This window comes from Callospermophilus lateralis, chromosome 4 (assembly GCF_048772815.1).
Source record: "Callospermophilus lateralis isolate mCalLat2 chromosome 4, mCalLat2.hap1, whole genome shotgun sequence".
Taxonomy (NCBI): Eukaryota; Metazoa; Chordata; class Mammalia; order Rodentia; family Sciuridae; genus Callospermophilus; species Callospermophilus lateralis.
Window position 1 is genome coordinate 76,409,017 of NC_135308.1, and position 17,649 is coordinate 76,426,665.

Consider the following 17,649-nt stretch of genomic DNA (forward strand, 5'->3'; position numbering starts at 1 on the left):
GGTGTTGGGGTACTTAGGCTTAAAGATTTTATCCGTGAGCACTGAGTAACTTTAGAACCTGAGTCAACTTAATCTTAGTATTGGTTTGTTGATCTTAGTATTCTAGGGGAGCCTCTTCTTCCAGATGGTGGGACCAAAGGTGAGGCAAGGTAATGCTGGCTCCTTGCCTGTGTGAGCTCTGCGTCTGTGACCTGGAAGCTTGGTCATTTTTCTAAGCTCTCCCAGTAGAGTTTACAAGTCTATAAATAGTTATGGTTTCAGCACAGGTAATGTGCTCACAAACAACTTTTAAAATGAGGTTGAGCATAATCAATAAAGTTAACTATGAAGGAATGTAGAAGGTGAATCTTAGAAAATCTGACATGAGCAGGAAGAGCATTGATATTTGTTGTCTATGTCAGCAATCTCCATCCCCCCCAAGTGTTGGAAATAGAATTCAGAACTTTGTACATGGTAGCAAGTACTTGACCACTGAGCTACACTTCAGCCCACCTCAAAATCATTATATTTCCCAAACTATCTAACTTTAAAGGGTTATAATAAGGGTTAGAAACTTGTTTTTGCAATTCAGTACTTAGAGATAATAGCAATTATAATATATATAAGATATGAATATCTCTCTAATGGTATTCACTTTTTGTTGATCACATCTTATATAAAAAAGTTTGTCAGTATTCCTAGAAATGCAATTTTTAATTTACTTGACTGTTGCCTTATATTCAATTTAGAAAAGACATCCTTACCCGGATGCATTTGGGAAGGTAGTTCAACACAGTGGCCTTGAGTGTGAAGGCCTCTCCACGGACCACAGAGTAGGGCATTGTGAGCTCCACAAAGAAGGGCTGGAAGACTCGGAGAGAGGCAGTGGGAGAGAGACCAAGCCCAGTGTCATTAGACAGGCAGAGGGCCCCTGCCTTCCACTCAGTGATGGTGTCAGGGACAGTTCCTCCTACTTCAGCTACACCCGATGAGCTGGGAGGAAGGTAATGTGAAGAACAGGAAATAAGTGAAATAAATCCTTCAAGGAAGAGAGGTCTTATAAAATGATTCTGTTATCATGATTTGAATGCATTTAATAGAAATACCAATAATGAAGAGCATAATTCAGACCATGCATTGAAAAATTTAAGGCTTTTCTTCCAACTCTGTTTTTTCAAGGCTTGTCTCTATCAGAACCTCCTATAGATATATCATTGTAGTATAATTTTTTATAGACAATATAATTATAGATTAAATAAGTAATTGGAAAGTATCATTAAATTTTTTTCTATAAAATGCAGGTGCAGCATGGGCAGATTTATCATTTTTTTATTTCTGCTATTACTATGCCTGTTTGGCCTGATTTTGTACTTAACCTAAGATTGCTGACCAATAAAGGATCTCATAGTTGTTAATCCGCTCAATGCTTGGTTATATTTAGAACCATTCCTCTTTTTCTGTAAATCCTAGAATTAAATTTTTGTAAAATTTCTTAGTTTTGATTTAATATTACTAGTGATACTTTATAACATAAGTATGTTAAACCTCTCCTGAAAACAGCAGTAAGCTTAAAAGTGCTTGGATTTTGAAAAGTTAGCTAAAAGTTCCTACTTCTTCCTGAAATGGGTCTATCTACATGCTTTCCCAGTTATTCCTGAGGGTTGGGTTTCTAATTGGCCTTGTTTGGGAGAGAAGGGACAGGTAAACAGTAGACTTCTGGAGTACAGAATTAGAGTGTGGGCACTTCCCATGCCTTCCACTCCTGGCTTGCTTCAGTGATAAAACTGGGTCTCCAGCTTCTTCCTGGAAGAAATTGTTCAACACATCAAGCACCCCAACTTTTACAGCTCCTATCCAAGTGTCTGGCTCCTAAATCATCTACCTCTAGATTATTCTAGGATTGGATGGTGCTTTCATTCTCAAGTACTTTGAAACCACAGAGAACAAAAAGGTGGTTTTAAATGGATACATGAGCACTTTCAGCAGCTCTCTCCTAGGGCTCAGTGCAAAGAGAACAGGTAAAAACTTTTCAGCACCCAGCTTTTCCCTGGAGAAGGCTTGACTACATACTCAATGCCCCAACTTTCCCAGCTGCTCCCTGTGGATCAGGCCTTCAATTAGCCTGCATTTAGTAGCTGAAGGATCAGGCAGTCAGTCTTTCTCTAGGAACATGAATGAGTATGTGATACACTCAACAGAGAATTTTAAAGAATAGTCATAAAGCTATTAATTGAGATTGGAAGATAAATGCATGAACAAAGTAAAAATTCCAAAAAGAAAAATATAAAAGCTACTAAGTAGAAATCATAGATCTGAAGAATACAATAATTGAACTAAAAATTAATTAGAGGGCTTCAACATCAGACTGTATCAAATAAAAAAAAAAGGACTTCATGCAAACTTGAAGTCAGGTCTTGTGAAATCATTTGATCTGAGGAGCAAAAAGAAAGAATGAAAAGATAGCTTAAGGGAGCTGTGGGACACCATCAAGAAGAATAATGTACACATTACTGGAATCTCAAGAGAAGAAATGAGAAAGTGATAGAAAGTTCAACAAATATATGAAAAAATGCTCATCATCTCTAGAAATCAGAGAAACGCAAATCAAAACTATTCTAAGATATCATCTCACTCCAGTCAGAATGGCAGCTATTATGCATACAAAAAACAATAAGTGTTGGCAGAGATGTGGGGAAAAAGGTATACTCATACACTGCTGGTGGGACTGCAAATTGGTACAGCCAATATGGAAAGCAGTATGGAGATTCCTTGGAAATATGGGAATGGAACCACCATTTGACCCAGCTATCCTTCTCCTTGGACTATACCAAAAGGACTTAAAAACAGCATACTACGGGGACATAGCCACATCAATGTTTATAGCAGCACAATTCACAATAGCTACATTGTGGAACCAACCTAGATGTCCTTCAGTAGATGAATGGATAAAAAAGTGTGACATATATACACAATGGAATTTTACTCACTATTAAAAGGGAATAAAATCATGGCATTTGAATGGATGGTGTTGGAGAAGATAATGCTAAGTGAAGTTAGCCAATCCCAAAAAACAAATGCCGAATGTTTTTCTCTGATATAAGGAGGCTGACTCATAGTGGGGTGGGTTGGTGGGGGGAGCATGGGAGGATTAGATGAATTCTAGATAGGAAAGGGGGTAGGAGGGAAAGGGAAGGGGGCAGGGGATTGGCAAGGATGGTGGAATGTGATCGACATCATTATCCAAAGTACATACATGAAGACTCGAATTCGGTGTCAACATACTTTAGATATAAACAGAGATATGAAAAATTATGGTATTTATGTGTAATAAGAATTGCAATGCAAAAAAAAGAGAGAAAAACAAAGTACAAGTATAAAGGCATGAATTGGCATGAACATACTCTATATACAAAGATATGAAAATTGTACTCTATATGTGTAATGAGAACTATAATGCATTCCACTGTTATGTATTTAAAAAATAAAATCAATTTTAAAAAAAAGAAGTATATTAGAACACTGGATATAAGAAATCTGGAGAACACCAAATAAAATGAATCCAGAGAGCCACACTGATACACATTATAAAATTGACAAAATTTGGATAAAAATATTTTTGAAAGGAACAAGAAGATTTCATTTGTTACATAGAAGGGACTCTCTATAAGACTATTAGGATTTCTAGCAGAAACTTGGATGTCTAGAAATAAGTGAAGTCTTTTAATAAATCTTTGCATGTATATTGCTTTTGACATGTCCTGAAATTGTTTTTAGTGCTGTAAGTCAAGAACCTACCCTGGTTGAGTGGAGGTTCCACTGCCCACTTGGAGAGACCTATCCAGGGACACTTCTAACCAAGGGATATATAGGTTCACTATAATCTTTATCAAAATTACAATTGCATTTTTTTCATAGAGGTAGAAAAGTAATTCTAAGATTTGTATACAACTGCAAAAGATCCTGAACAGCAAAAAGCAATTCTAAAGTAGAAAAAGTGACACACACACACACACACACACACACACACAAATATTAAATAAAAAAAAAAGTAATTTGTGGTAACCTGGATGTGCTTGGTGAAATAAGCCAGGCATAAAATGATTTCACTCATGTGAAATATAAAAAGTTGATTTTATCGGAAAAAAGAGTAAAATAATGGTTACTAGAGATTAGAAACGGTGGTGGGTAGAGATGATTGGTGCCCATTTTCTAACCTCTACCTAAGGAGTTAGTTCTAGTATTCTATAGCACAATAATATATCTGCAGTCTACAACAGTACATGATGGGTTTCAAAAAAATTAGAAGAGTCCAAAGTTTGCCAACACACAAAAAGGATAAATTTATCTCAGAAGATGTAAATACTATCATGGTTTGATCATCACACATTGTATACATATATCAAATCATTGTAATATATTTCATAAATATGTAAACATATTGTGTGTTAAAAAAGAAAAAGTTGGAGGAACCACACTTCCTGATTTCAAGCTATATTACAAAGTCATAATAATAACAGTATGATTCTGGCATGAAATAAGATGTATAGAATAATGAAACGTAATAGCACAGAAATAAACTCAAGCATATATGATTAACTAATTTTCAGTAGGCCCCCAAGAAGACACAATGGAAAAGGAAAGTCTCTTTAATAAATGATACTGGAAAAACTGGAGAGAGTGTGCATGCAGAAGAGTGCAATTGGGTCTTTATCTGACCGTAAACAAAAATCATGTCAAAATTGATTAAAGATCTGAAAGTAAGATCTGAAACTATAAAATTCATGTAAAAACATAGAGAAAATCTTGGCATTGGTCTGGGCAGTGATTTTTTGAATATGACACCAAGAGCCAACAGAAGCTAAAATAGACAAATGGGATTATGTAAACTAGAAAGCCTTTCACAGCAAAGGAAAGAGTTAATAAAATGAAAAATCAGCCCATAGATTAAGAAAATAAGTGTGAACCATATATATGATAAGGGATTAATATTGAAAATGTATAAAGAACTCACACAGCTCAAAAGCAAAACCCCAATAATTGGATCAGAAAGTTGGCAAGTTATTAGACTTTATTATTTTTTTTTTTTTAAAGAAGACATAAGAATAGTTTAGAGATCTAAGAAAAAGTTCTTAACATTACTAAATACCAGGGGAAAACATATCAAAATCACAAGAAGTTATCACCTTACACCTATTATCACCTCACATCTATTATCGCCTCACACCTGTTAGGATGACTTATGAAAAAGATAAGAGATTAAAAAGAGGAATTAGCCCAGAAGTAAAAGTTGTAAGGAATCTATATTATTGCATTTACAGATAAAGGAAGTTACTTACTCTACCACCACCAAGTCCCAGATCCATGTCTCAGGGAAGTACTTTCTTACAGTCTCTTTGTGAGATACTGGCACATCTATCTCCTGAATTTGGCTTCTGTAAAGTGCAACTGATCCTATGGTGGTGAGAGAAAAGACACTAAATGTAAAGATAAAGCTTCTGAGAGATTGTAATAAGTGCTACGGAATAAATAGGGTCGTAAAATAAAGAGGAACCGGCAGGAGGCACTTACATAGTTAGGGGAAATTTGTTTGAGGTGATATTTTAGTCAAATATGAAGTATTAGAATAAATTGAGCTAGAGGAAGAGAATCACAGAGAACACAGTGACCTTGGTAGAAAGCCTTGAATTGTTCCTGGAGCAGAAAGACTCTGTGGAGTCCTATGAGACTAGTACCCATTGTGCTAAGTGGAGACCTATGGCACAGGAGGTGGCCAAGAGGCCAAACTGCCATTGGTGTGTTCCTCTGTGGAGCAAAGAAAAATTGTAATAGATATAGAGTTTTGAGAAACAGTTTTAAGTATGAAAGCGTCAGGATAAAAAGGCTTTTTATTTCCTTGTATGTAAGCAGGTCAGAGTTAGGTACAGGTACAAGTAAATATTTAGTAGCCAGGTTTTTTTTTTGTTTGTTTGTTGGTTTTTGTACTGTGGGCACATAACCACTAAGCCACATCCCCAGCTATTTTTATTTATTTTACTTTAAGACAAGGCCTAGCTAACTTGCTGAGGCTGTCTTTGAACTCATGATCTTTCTGCCTCAGCCTCCCCAGATGCTGGTATTACAGGTGTGAACCACCACACCTGGCTAACAGCCATTTTTTCTTTGCAGAAAATTTGCATAAGTATACTTACACAAGTTTAGTATAAATCTTACTGGTAAGGATTATATAATTTATAAATAATACAATCTTTAAATTCCACAAAAGAAATTGATTCAGTATTTTTGAAAGTCAAAGTATTTTTGACTTTCTTTTTTATGTCCTAAACTTATCTTCAACCATAATTTTACAATATAAGACTACAAATAAATCCTTGATCACTATTACTGATTCACCAAAGAAATAGCTTACACACATTGATGAATGTGTGTTTCCACATGAACACTGGCTGATGTTTTGGGAAAGCTGAAGAGCTTCTTTACTTGACTGATGAGAAGATAGTCTTGTGAGCATTTCTATTTCTGTTTACACTGATCTTATGCCTGGAAACTTTCTCTTCCCTTTCAACCCCATACATCTCCATTTATCAGAAGCAGATTCTTCATGAAAGACTTCCTTAATCAGATATAATCCTGTCTTTATTTTACATATCTATACCTGTCTTATAGCATTTTACATAGTCTTCCTTGTGTTCCTTCCAGATTTGCATTTGTGGGAGACTTGAGATAATCTCATTTGGGCTTTTGTTGTTATGTAACCTTGGGCAAAAACTGTAGTATATCTGAATCACAAGTTATTTTTTCTTTTTTTTTTTTGGTAATGTTTATCACTTATTGTCTTAGAAACAATACTTTTATTGGATTTAACACTTTAGGCAGTAAATCATTTAATTTTTTACCGTCATATGCTGAAAATCTCGCTTCATACTCTATAGTCTGTGTACATACTTTTGGTTTATGAATCTTTGAGTTTGTGAATACTCTTAAGCCCATATCCTATAAAGAAAATAATCACCTGATTAGTACATAACACACACATATATTTTGAATTCAATAAATAGTATAAGTAGCTTAATATTAAACTTTTAATGGTTATATTTGTAGAAGGAATATTAGTATACTTACAATTTCATTTTGTCTAAAACAGTAATTATTTTATATAAAGGAAATTTATAAATATCACAAAGCATGGGCTGGGTTGTGACTCAGTGGTAGAGTGTTTGCCTTGCATATGTGAGGCACTGGGTTCAATCCTCAGCACCACATAAAAATAAATAAAACAAATTAATTGTGTCCATATACATCTAAAAAAATTTAAAAAATTCAAAGCAATGAACTTTAATAAAAAAGGAAACTTGATTAAATTGAGTCCAGAAGTTCCAGTCCTGGTTCTGTTGCTTTTAGCAGAGCTACTGCTGTTATTGACTTTGGAGGAAGTCATTTGATACCTCTGTTCCATTAACCTCAACCATGATAAAAGGCATTAAAGTAAATAATTTCGCTATATGTGATATTTTAAGAACCTTAAGAATTCTCTGCAACATCAGGAATTTACCTTTAGGAAGCTATACATATCTTTTTCATTTGTATTTGACACTGGGGAATACAGGATTCCATTAATATAGACATTATCACGATTGACACAGTCTCCATGATCTTCAGCCTCATTCAAACTTTCAGGGAAGCCAGTGAGGTCCTTCACTGGTAAAAGCTTATAAACCTGTGTAAATACAAAGAACATGGGGGCTAACTTACTATTTTGAGAGCAAGCAGAAAAGAAAAAGAATAATTACCACTCAGTATTTAACAGTACAAATAGCTTAATATTAAACTTTTAATGGTCATATTTGTAGAAGGAACACTAGTATACTTACACACACTAAACAGGCACACACACACTCTAAACAGGCATATGACTAGGTATTGTATGCATCTTCTATATAAGACAGGATAATATTTTCTAAGGTATTATTCATAGAAGCAAAATGCTCTAGATTGACACCAGACATAAATCTGCAAAATACTGAAAACTACACTTTCAGATTCATTTGAAGGGTAGAAGTAAGACAGACATAAAAGTGATAATATTTTCTAAGGTATTATTCATAGAAGCAAAATGCTCTAGATTGACACCAGACATAAATCTGCAAAATACTGAAAACTACACTTTCAGATTCATTTGAAGGGTAGAAATAAGACAGACATAAAAGTGCTGATAGGTGCATGGCACGAAATTTATAGAAGTTTGAAATTGAATAGATGGGCAAAGTACGTGGTGTGATGAACTTAGACAGTTTCTCAAAGGCAACTCTCTTAACATTCCCCTTGCCCCTTCCTGCTTTTATTTCTCTCCAAAGCATGTATTGTCGGTTTCATCTATGAGAATGTAAATCCCACCAGATATATATATACACACATATTTTTTTGTACTGGAGATTGAACTCAAGGGCACTTAACCACTGAGCCACAACCCCAGGCCCTTTTTATTGTTTTTTATTTTGAGACAGGATCTTGCTAAGTTGGTTAGGGCCTTGCCAAATTGCTGAGTCTATCTTTGAACTTGCTTCAGCCTCCTGAGCTGCTGGAGTTACAGGTGGTGGACACTGTATCTGGCCAGACCTATTTTTTTAATCTTTCTGGTAGTTCACTACCAGACTCGCAGCATTTAACGTAGTGTCTTGAACACAGTAGGTATTAAATATGTGTTAAATGAATGACTTCTTAGTAGTAGGAGCAAAGTATTTCATTAATAAAACACTAATCACGGATTGAGAAGAACTAGCATCCTACTAATACTTGAAAGCTTCTGTGTTATTATTAATAATTTAATAATAAAGAGTTGTTAAAGTTTGGGTTGGGGTCGCTCAGCACTTGCCTAGCATGTGTGAGGCACTGGTTTGATTCTCAGCACCACATATAAACAAATAAATAAAGGTCCATTAACAACTAAAAAAAAAAAAAACCATTAAAAAAAGAGTTGTACAGTTTAAAAAAACCTTTGAGAACTTAAAGTTGCTATGCAAACATAAAACATTAATTTTTCCGTATATACTTATGTTTCCACTATTGCAATATACTTTTAATTCTTCCTTTAAAAATACCTAATAGCTTCAACTAAAATCCCACTTAGAAGAACCAAAAAAGTAAGAAATATATCCTCATAAGTTTCTATTTTAGGGAATTAAAAATATAAAATTTTCCTTTGTAAATTTTTGATAGAAAAAAACTTCAATAAGCTGTTTTTCCAGTTTGTCTCATATTGAAAATTTGAAGATATGAGCAGCAACCTGTGCATGTTATTAAGTAGTTAAGTGAAATAGCATACCATTTTGCTATTTCTTTTATTAACACTGTATTTAAAAATATTTGACTTATCAATGTCATTTAGCAGTTTACTTTTGGTAATTTTTAATCATCAGAGACTATATATGATTTTTTAGAAATTATTGAGATAGTCATCAGCTTGAGATAGTCATAATTTCAATAGATTTAATTATAGAAACATAAATCTGAAGTTTCATCTAGTCTGTGCAGTCTTAGTGCAGGAAAATGTATCACTTTCACTAGGATTTTCAAAATGTTAAAACTATTATTGGTTTCATGAAGCTGAGGGAATTCAGAGGCTTTGTGTAGTACATGGTCTCTTCTACATTAATAAATATAATTTACAAATAACTTTTCTGATTCCTCAGAGTTACTTTCTTTATTTGGGTATCTGTCCCTTTCTTTTTGCAACCTGCCCTGTATTCTCTCAGCATTTCATATATAGATGGTCTTATACAATCATATTTGGGTTTTTATTGCCATGTGACATAGAGCAAGGACTTTACTATAACTGAATCATAAGTCCATTTTTGGTTAATTTTTATTATATTTTATGTTTTAAAAAATTCTTTTATTTGGTTCAGTACATGGTGCAACAAATTTTTATTAATTCCTTTCAGCTGCAGAAGCTATTTTGTATGTGTGTGTGTACAGAGAGAAAGAGAAAATGAGAAATTATGTACAATTATCTTTCTCTCTAAAGGAAGCACAGATGAAAGAGCTCAAAATTATTAACTTATAGATAGATATAATTTTAATAATCCTGTCCGACTCAAGCATTTCTTCCTGATCTAAGCCCATTGCACAGTCCTTCGTGATCTCTGAGGCTGTCAGGAACTCACCGATGATGCAGAGAGCTCAGCCTCGGGCCTCATGAGCAGCACACTTTGGTCCACGGCTCGGAGAGCACACAGGGACTGAGGAGAAGCTGTGACTCGCAGGTGGGCATGTGAGGCTGGAAGAGTTTGTACTGGTCTGAAGCTCAAATCCACCTGTGAATTTGGTGCAGATGTCAGAAAAGCAAATTTCCAGATTAACCATGGGTTCACTTGCATTTCCTGAGTATTCCTCAATTTAATGCATAACTACTTTGTTTGCCTTCCTGGTGACTGGTATTTTGTAAGTACTAAGGCTTTTTGTCTTCTATACTTTACTTTGAATCTCAAGATTCAGTAGAGTCATTGAAATGACTTATGATTTATAAACTATAATTTTGAGGTATCATTTTTTATTCTTTCATGCACAATGAGGTGCTTATTAATTTAGAGTGGAATGCAAATGAATCTAAGTGCTCCTGTATTTTTGTTTTGGATATTTGTGGTCTTAAAAACTTGGTTGCATACTTCCCAACATTTCTTCATAGAAGAAAGGAGCAAGGTACTTTGAGCTGTGACATGTTAAAGACAATGGTATATATAGAATTTTGCAGACTTTGTCAACTGACATGTCTTCTTAGTGTGATTCTGTTGTTACTTTGCTGGTTGTCTCTGGGGAATTCATTTAAACCCTTTGGTCTCAATGCTCACACTTATGAAGTAATTCATAATTATAGTAACTATCAATTTTGAATGTTGAAATTTTATGGTATGAAGCACCCACCTTGTTTGCCAGACAATTTTCAATCTCATATTTTGCAGAATCTCCAACCATTTCCCCATCAGGTAAAATGGCATAGATTAGCAATCGAGCAATTGGAGCCAAGTCTGACTCCACAAGGAAGGTCACAGAAAAATGGCCTTTCACTGGAACAGAGAGAATGAGAGGATCAGTCATGTGTTATACATATCCCCAAAGCTGAAATAAAATCATTGTGTCACACAGTCATTTTAGGAGCTTGGTCTGGTTAATAACTGCTTCTATGAGTAGATATAATAAACAGTACATGTTAATAAGAATCCTAACTTTTGAAAACCTTCCTCTCCTACATAAATCACATGTTGATTTCTCACCAATTTTAGCTTTAGCTCACCTACATAAGATTCTGAACTAAAGGTGTGGATACATCTAACTTTGGTACCATTTGATCTAGACCTCACACTAGGAGGTCTAGATTAAAGGGAAATAGAAACTGAAATTATGCTAAGAGTTTAGCACATTGTATTTATACTCATATCTTCTCTCCCCTTCTATGAAGCAAATATTCCGTCCTTTTATCAGAGGAAGACTATGTTCCTTTGGAAGTTTTTTTTAATGCCTCTGTAGATTATTTAGAGGTTGCATTAAACATTCCTAAGTTGGTGCTTTGTGTTGGTTCAGAGATATCAAAAGAGTTGTTCATTTATAGTTTTCCAGTAACTCATTGCTTAGATTCCTTAGAATAGGAGAAAACCTCAGAGATTTATATTGTTCCATATTTGTTTATGGGGAGAGGCCCATTCAACCATGGAAGTACTCAATTTAAAATTTGAAAATCATAACTACCTTCAAAGGAGAAATAAGATACTTATTAAGATATCAATGATTTCGAACAAGACCTGGAATATAGAAGGACTCCCAGAACTTTCCTGTCCTCCTCCCCGTTCTTTATGCAATGCCAAAATGTCTCTCATTTTGAGAAGAGATCCATAAATATTTGCAGTATATGGTATGCACAATAATTTAAGTATATGGTATGCACAATAACATCAATAGTTTAAATAATTAAACAGAATACACTGGAAGAAAAAGAAAACAAATATATGATAAAGGGAGAAAATAAGAAATATTGCTTTCCTTCCTTCAACTTCCTCTTTTTACAGAGATTAGATGGAAATTATCTGTATTTGAAAATATTTCTGTAGTGTAAGGTTAAATGGGTCAGAATAGGGCAGAAATATGGACATTTTGGAAATACATACTGTCTCCCTGCTCCACAGGCAGGACGTGAGTCCCAGTTCGGACAATGCCTCCCTTTGCCATTATCTGCAAAAAGAAAATAAAAAAGGAAATTTAGTTTGCCCAAAAGAGATTTTCCTGCAGTCTTGACTTCCATGCCATATGCTTGCTTTATTTAGCCCCTGCTCTCAATAATTTGCCACAAGAAAAGTCAAACTTTCAAAATGAACATGGATAAGAAGTCAAAATAGTGGTGTTGAAAGAGCTATATAATTACTTGCCCCACAGAGAGCTCCTTCTACAGACGAGTCAATGCAGGGACCTCCCTTCTTACCAGATAATAGAAGACGAGTTGCTTCAGCTCCTGTAGGACCTGTTCATTTAGAAGATAATGTGCCTGGACTGTCTGAGATTGGCCACATGGCAGTTTACCAGGAATAGGTTCAAGGTGGATAAAGCTTTTGCTCAGGGAGAATACAACATTAGCAGTGTGATATGCATTCTCATTTTCCTCTGAGAGCCACTGGTGGTTATAGCAGGGGCTGTGATCCTTGTGTTTGACCTAATGAATAAAAAACAATGTTATTTTATAGATTATGTATCAAGGATCAATGTTCTCACAGAACTGTGTAATTTACTTTTGTACCTTAACTAGTAGTTAGAAATATTTTGCTCTACAGTAAGAGATGAGAAAGATTTGTATCAAATGCAGGCATGGTTATGCTTTTACATTACAGAGCATCCTGGGTTTGGTATTTATATATCTGAAGCGCATAAAAGGAAGCATTCTTTGTTCTGAATAGCTTGCTTGAAATTTGGATACTTTGCTATGCAGGTAGACACACTGGGCTGTGAAACCTGATTGAAGAGGGTAAATATTCTCTAGAAATTGAAGAGTTGTGCTTTATAAAGCAGTTGCTTCTTATGATGGGGTTTAAGTGAGTATTACGAATAAAGGAAATATTGCAACCTTTGGGGTCTGAAAAAACTTTCTGTAAAAAGCATTATTCATTTGTTTATTTTATTTTTTTCTTTCCACACTTTCAATACTTTTTAAAATTATTGTTTTTATTCTTTTGCTACCAGGGATTGAACCCAAGGGACTCAACCACTAAGCCAAATCCCCAGCCGGATTTTGTGTTTATTTAGAGACAGGGTCTCACCGAGTTGCACAGAGCCTCGATAAGTTGCTGAGCCTGGCTTTGAATTTGTGATCCTCCTGTCTCAAGCTCCTGAGCCACTGGGACTACAGGTGTGCACTCTGCACCCAGTTTCCAAGTTGTAAAATTGGTGCATTATAGTCATAAAAAGGATTATTTAAAGAGTTGGTGAGTTAGTGGAAGCCTGTTTTTCCAGGACTATCTTAAGTTGATTATTTTTAATGCTTCTAGTGGTTCTGGATTCTTATGCTTCATAGCTCAATTTCAGTTGTATTTTCAACTTCTCTTCATGCAGATCTTGCTCCTTGGCTCTTTCCAAGCTTCCTCAAGGTCCCAAGTAGCATGAATGAATCTTTATGCCAGCAAAATGCTTTGTTCATAATATATCTCTATGATATTTTCTAGTGATAATATATGAGAGCATCAAAAGAGGGAAAATTTTAAAATATTTTGTCAGAACTAGTACAGTGGCACATAGAAAGCATTCAGGATACTTCTGACTTGATAAATGAGCAAATATTCAAGTTTTAGTTGTTAGCAATTTTTATGTGATCCATTTAAAGCTAAATCAGTAAAATATACTCTTTATCCTTTCTTTGTACACCAACATGAAACCTTCTAAGAGGCAGAGGGTTTTATCACTATGACTGTGCAATATTTATTGTGTAGCCACATTTACATCTCTTAATGAATAGACTGCATGCTATACAAAACAAGTTAAATGGGTAGAAATAGACCACCTGGGAAAATAGCAGGACAAAAGCAAAGTAAGACAATTTATAGAGGGCGTATTTCTGAAACTAAATGCTAATTATGTTAGGGCATTTATAGAGTAAAAGTATGTAACAGTTACAGGGAGCATCACTAAATACTTTAAGATGCACTAGGTCATTTAATCTTACAGCCACCCTAAGAACTAGATCATATTTTATCTATTGTACAGCTGAAGGAATGAAACATAAATGTTTGTCCAGTTATTTGCCCTTAATATAGGGTTGAGTCAGTATTTATATCCAGTTTATTTGATTTTCACTTTAGAACCCACACTTTAAGAAAAAATTGTGGTTAAAATCACAACATAAAATTATCATTTTAATCACATTTTAGTGTACAGTTTAGTAGTGTTAAGTATATCTATTGTGCAAAGTATCTTCAGAATTTTTCAAGTTAACAAAAGTAAACCTCTACATCCACTAAACAGCAACTAGCCAGCCCCTGGCAACCACTATTCATTCTATTTTCTGTTTTTATGACATTGACTATATTAGAGACCATGGAAGTAGAATCATGTAGTATTTGTCTTTTTTTGTGACCATCTTATTTTTATTTAGTATAATGTCCTCAAAGTGTACTGATATTGTAGCATGTGATAGAATTTTTAAGATTGAAAAATCTTTTGTTGGATATATATACTGCATTTTAAAAAATTTACCCATTCATAGGTTGATGAATATTTGGGTAGTTTCTATTCTTGGGCCATGGTGAATCCCTACTATAAACAATGGGTATGCACAGTGAAATTTTACTCAGTAATAAAAGAGAATAAAATCATGGCATTTGCAGGTAAATGGATGGCGTTGGAGAAGATAATGCTAAGTGAAGTTAGCCAATCCCCAAAACCAAATGCTGATGTTTTCTTTGATATAAGGAGACTGACTCATAGTGGGGTAGGATGGAGGGGAGCATGGGAAGAATAGATGAATTCTAGATAGGGCAGAGGGGTGGGAGGGAAAGGGAGGGGACAGGGGATTAGCAAGGATAATGTGATAGACATCATTATCCCATGTACATGTATGAAGACACAAATTGGTATCAACATACTTTATATACAATCAGAGATATGAAAAATTGTGCTGTATATGTGTAATAAGAATTGTAATGCATTCTGCTGTCATTTATTTAAAAAAATCAATAAAAAAGAATAAAAAAAATGGGTGTGCGAATATCTCTTTTGAAAGCCTACGCTCAATTCTTTGACTAAGTTTAATTAAAAAAATTTAGCTCATACATAAACATGGAATAATTGTGCATATTTATGGGGCACCATGTGATGTTTATATATATATATATATATATATATATATATATATATATATATGTATACACATTGTGTGTGTAACATTTAGATCAGGTTAAACATATCTATACAAATATTTTTCATGTTTTTTATGGTAGAAAATTAGAAATCCTTTCTTACATATTTTCAAAATGTATAATAGATTATTATTATCTATTGTAACCCAAGTGTGGAATAGGGTCATCACCAATACACTCACACACACACACACACTAGTATTTATGGTAATATATTTATATATATTATTATATGTAATTTCTATTTTTTAATTTTTTTGAGGAATTGTCACACTATTTGGCATAGTAGCTGTACCATTTTACATTCCACAAATGTTGCTAAAGTAGAACCCACACTTTTCTTTTTCAAATGGCACAATTTTATGTATAGAAAATATTTTTTCAAGCTATAGACAAACTATTACCTTTTGGTTAAAACATTTTAAATTTACATAGTAATTTCTTTTCCTCCATATAGATTATAGTGAATATAATTATTTAATACCAAAACATTTGGGAATTTTATATTTATCTTTTTGTTAACAATTTACAGTTCTAATTCCTTGATGGTCAGAAAACATCTTTGATATGATTTTTTAAATCCAGAAATTACTGTTTCTTGTTTTAAGGACCAGTATATAGTTAATTTTAGAAAATTTTCTATATAAATTAAAAAATGTGACTTTGGGAATTATTTGACATTCATGGAATCAGTTACTTATATTTATTAATTATTTTGTTCACATATTCTGTCACTTTTTTGAAGTTTTCCCATTTTTTCCACCCTTTATTGGATACATGCATCATGGACTTTCTCTGATTGTGGGTTTTTCCATGTCTCTTTCAGTTTCTGTCAGTATTTGCTTTATACATGTTGAAACCATATAATTAGGTGAATATAAATTTAGAATGTTTGTATTTTCCAGGTGAAATGATCCAGACATTTTGCAATGAATCTTCTTATCGTGCATAATATTCCTTGCCTTCAATTCTATTGGCTGATATTAATGTAGCCTCACCAGATTTTGTTTGTGTTGGTTGGGATAGAGGGAGTAAAAGCAGACAGAAAACCCACACTTTTAACCACAACAATATATTAATTTTTTTCACAAAATTTTTAAAAGTTGACCTTAAATTGGTTTCTAATTTCTAGTTTGTTTCTTTTTATATGATTAAACACAATTTGTAAATTTCATCTCTTCTAGGTTGCAACTTTTTTTCAAGGACACTTCATGTCATTGGTAACTTATTTCCAGACTTACCGTGATACTAAGAGAGGTATCTATAATGTTGGTGGTGTTGATGGAGAACTGCACCAGGCCATCCTCATTAGTGGTAGCATTTGAGTTATAGTTAGCTTCATTTGCTGTGATGAAGATGATTTTATTTGGCATAGGGATGCCTTTCCCATCCACAAGGCGCACCTGAAGATTAAAAACAGCAAACATATTCATTTCATCACAAATAATTTTGAATGCCTCTTATATGTTGCACATAGTTTTCAGGTATTGAGGATATAGCAGTGAGCAAGAAAGAGTTCTTTTACCACGAGCTTACAGTCAAGTAAAAGAGACATACGTTAAATACATTAAAAAATAATATACACTTATTTAGTAGTAATCAATTCTACAAAGAGAACTAAGGCAGAGTGAAGGAATAGAAAGTGACAAGAATAATAGGGATGATCTGAAGAATGTATTCTGGGTATTTTAGAAACACTGAGAATTTTTATAACTCTTGGAGAGTTACAGGGCACCAGAATAATATAGTAATAGAAAATTTTAATCCAGGAGTCAAATTTATTTGAGACTTGAACACTTATTTTCAGGTAGATTATTAGCTTTTACAATTAGTGTCATAAAGTATCATCAGTACATAACCGAGGAATGACTAATACACTATCCTGTGTGCTTTTCTAGGTAGTTTACATATAGTATTGTCTTCTCAACCTAGATTTTTCCATCTTTTGGAAAGTAGGCAGATTTTATGATGCACTTCCCATATTAAAAATATAAAAGTGAAGTGATGCACAAAGTATTAGTGAGGTAAAGCCAAATTACCTTCTCCTGAGTAGTACAGGAGAAGTGTAGCACAGTTCATATTTTCCACAAGGTGACTTTGTTTTTCACAATGAAGTACTTCAAAAGTTTTTATTTTTAATTGACATAGTAATTGTAAATATTTATGGGGCACAATATGACATTTCATTACATGTTACAATGTGTAATGATCAAATCAGGGTAATCAGCATATCTATCACCCCAGACAATTATTATTTCTTTGTGGTGGGAACATTCAAAATCCT

At 33.9% G+C, this 17,649-nt stretch overlaps 1 protein-coding gene across 1 annotated transcript in view; it reads right to left on the reverse strand.

Moving 5' to 3' along the window:
* Positions 1-17,649, reverse strand: part of LOC143398346 (alpha-2-macroglobulin-like) — a 45,923-nt gene that overhangs the window by 16,829 nt on the left and 11,445 nt on the right. The window contains exons 11-19 of the mRNA XM_076855321.1: positions 16,607-16,768; positions 12,446-12,673; positions 12,135-12,198; positions 10,897-11,039; positions 10,140-10,289; positions 7,529-7,693; positions 6,873-6,969; positions 5,316-5,430; positions 744-972 (exon numbers count right to left, since the gene is read on the reverse strand). Coding sequence (XP_076711436.1) covers positions 744-972; positions 5,316-5,430; positions 6,873-6,969; positions 7,529-7,693; positions 10,140-10,289; positions 10,897-11,039; positions 12,135-12,198; positions 12,446-12,673; positions 16,607-16,768 — 1,353 coding nt within the window. The remainder of the gene's footprint in view (positions 1-743; positions 973-5,315; positions 5,431-6,872; positions 6,970-7,528; positions 7,694-10,139; positions 10,290-10,896; positions 11,040-12,134; positions 12,199-12,445; positions 12,674-16,606; positions 16,769-17,649) is intronic.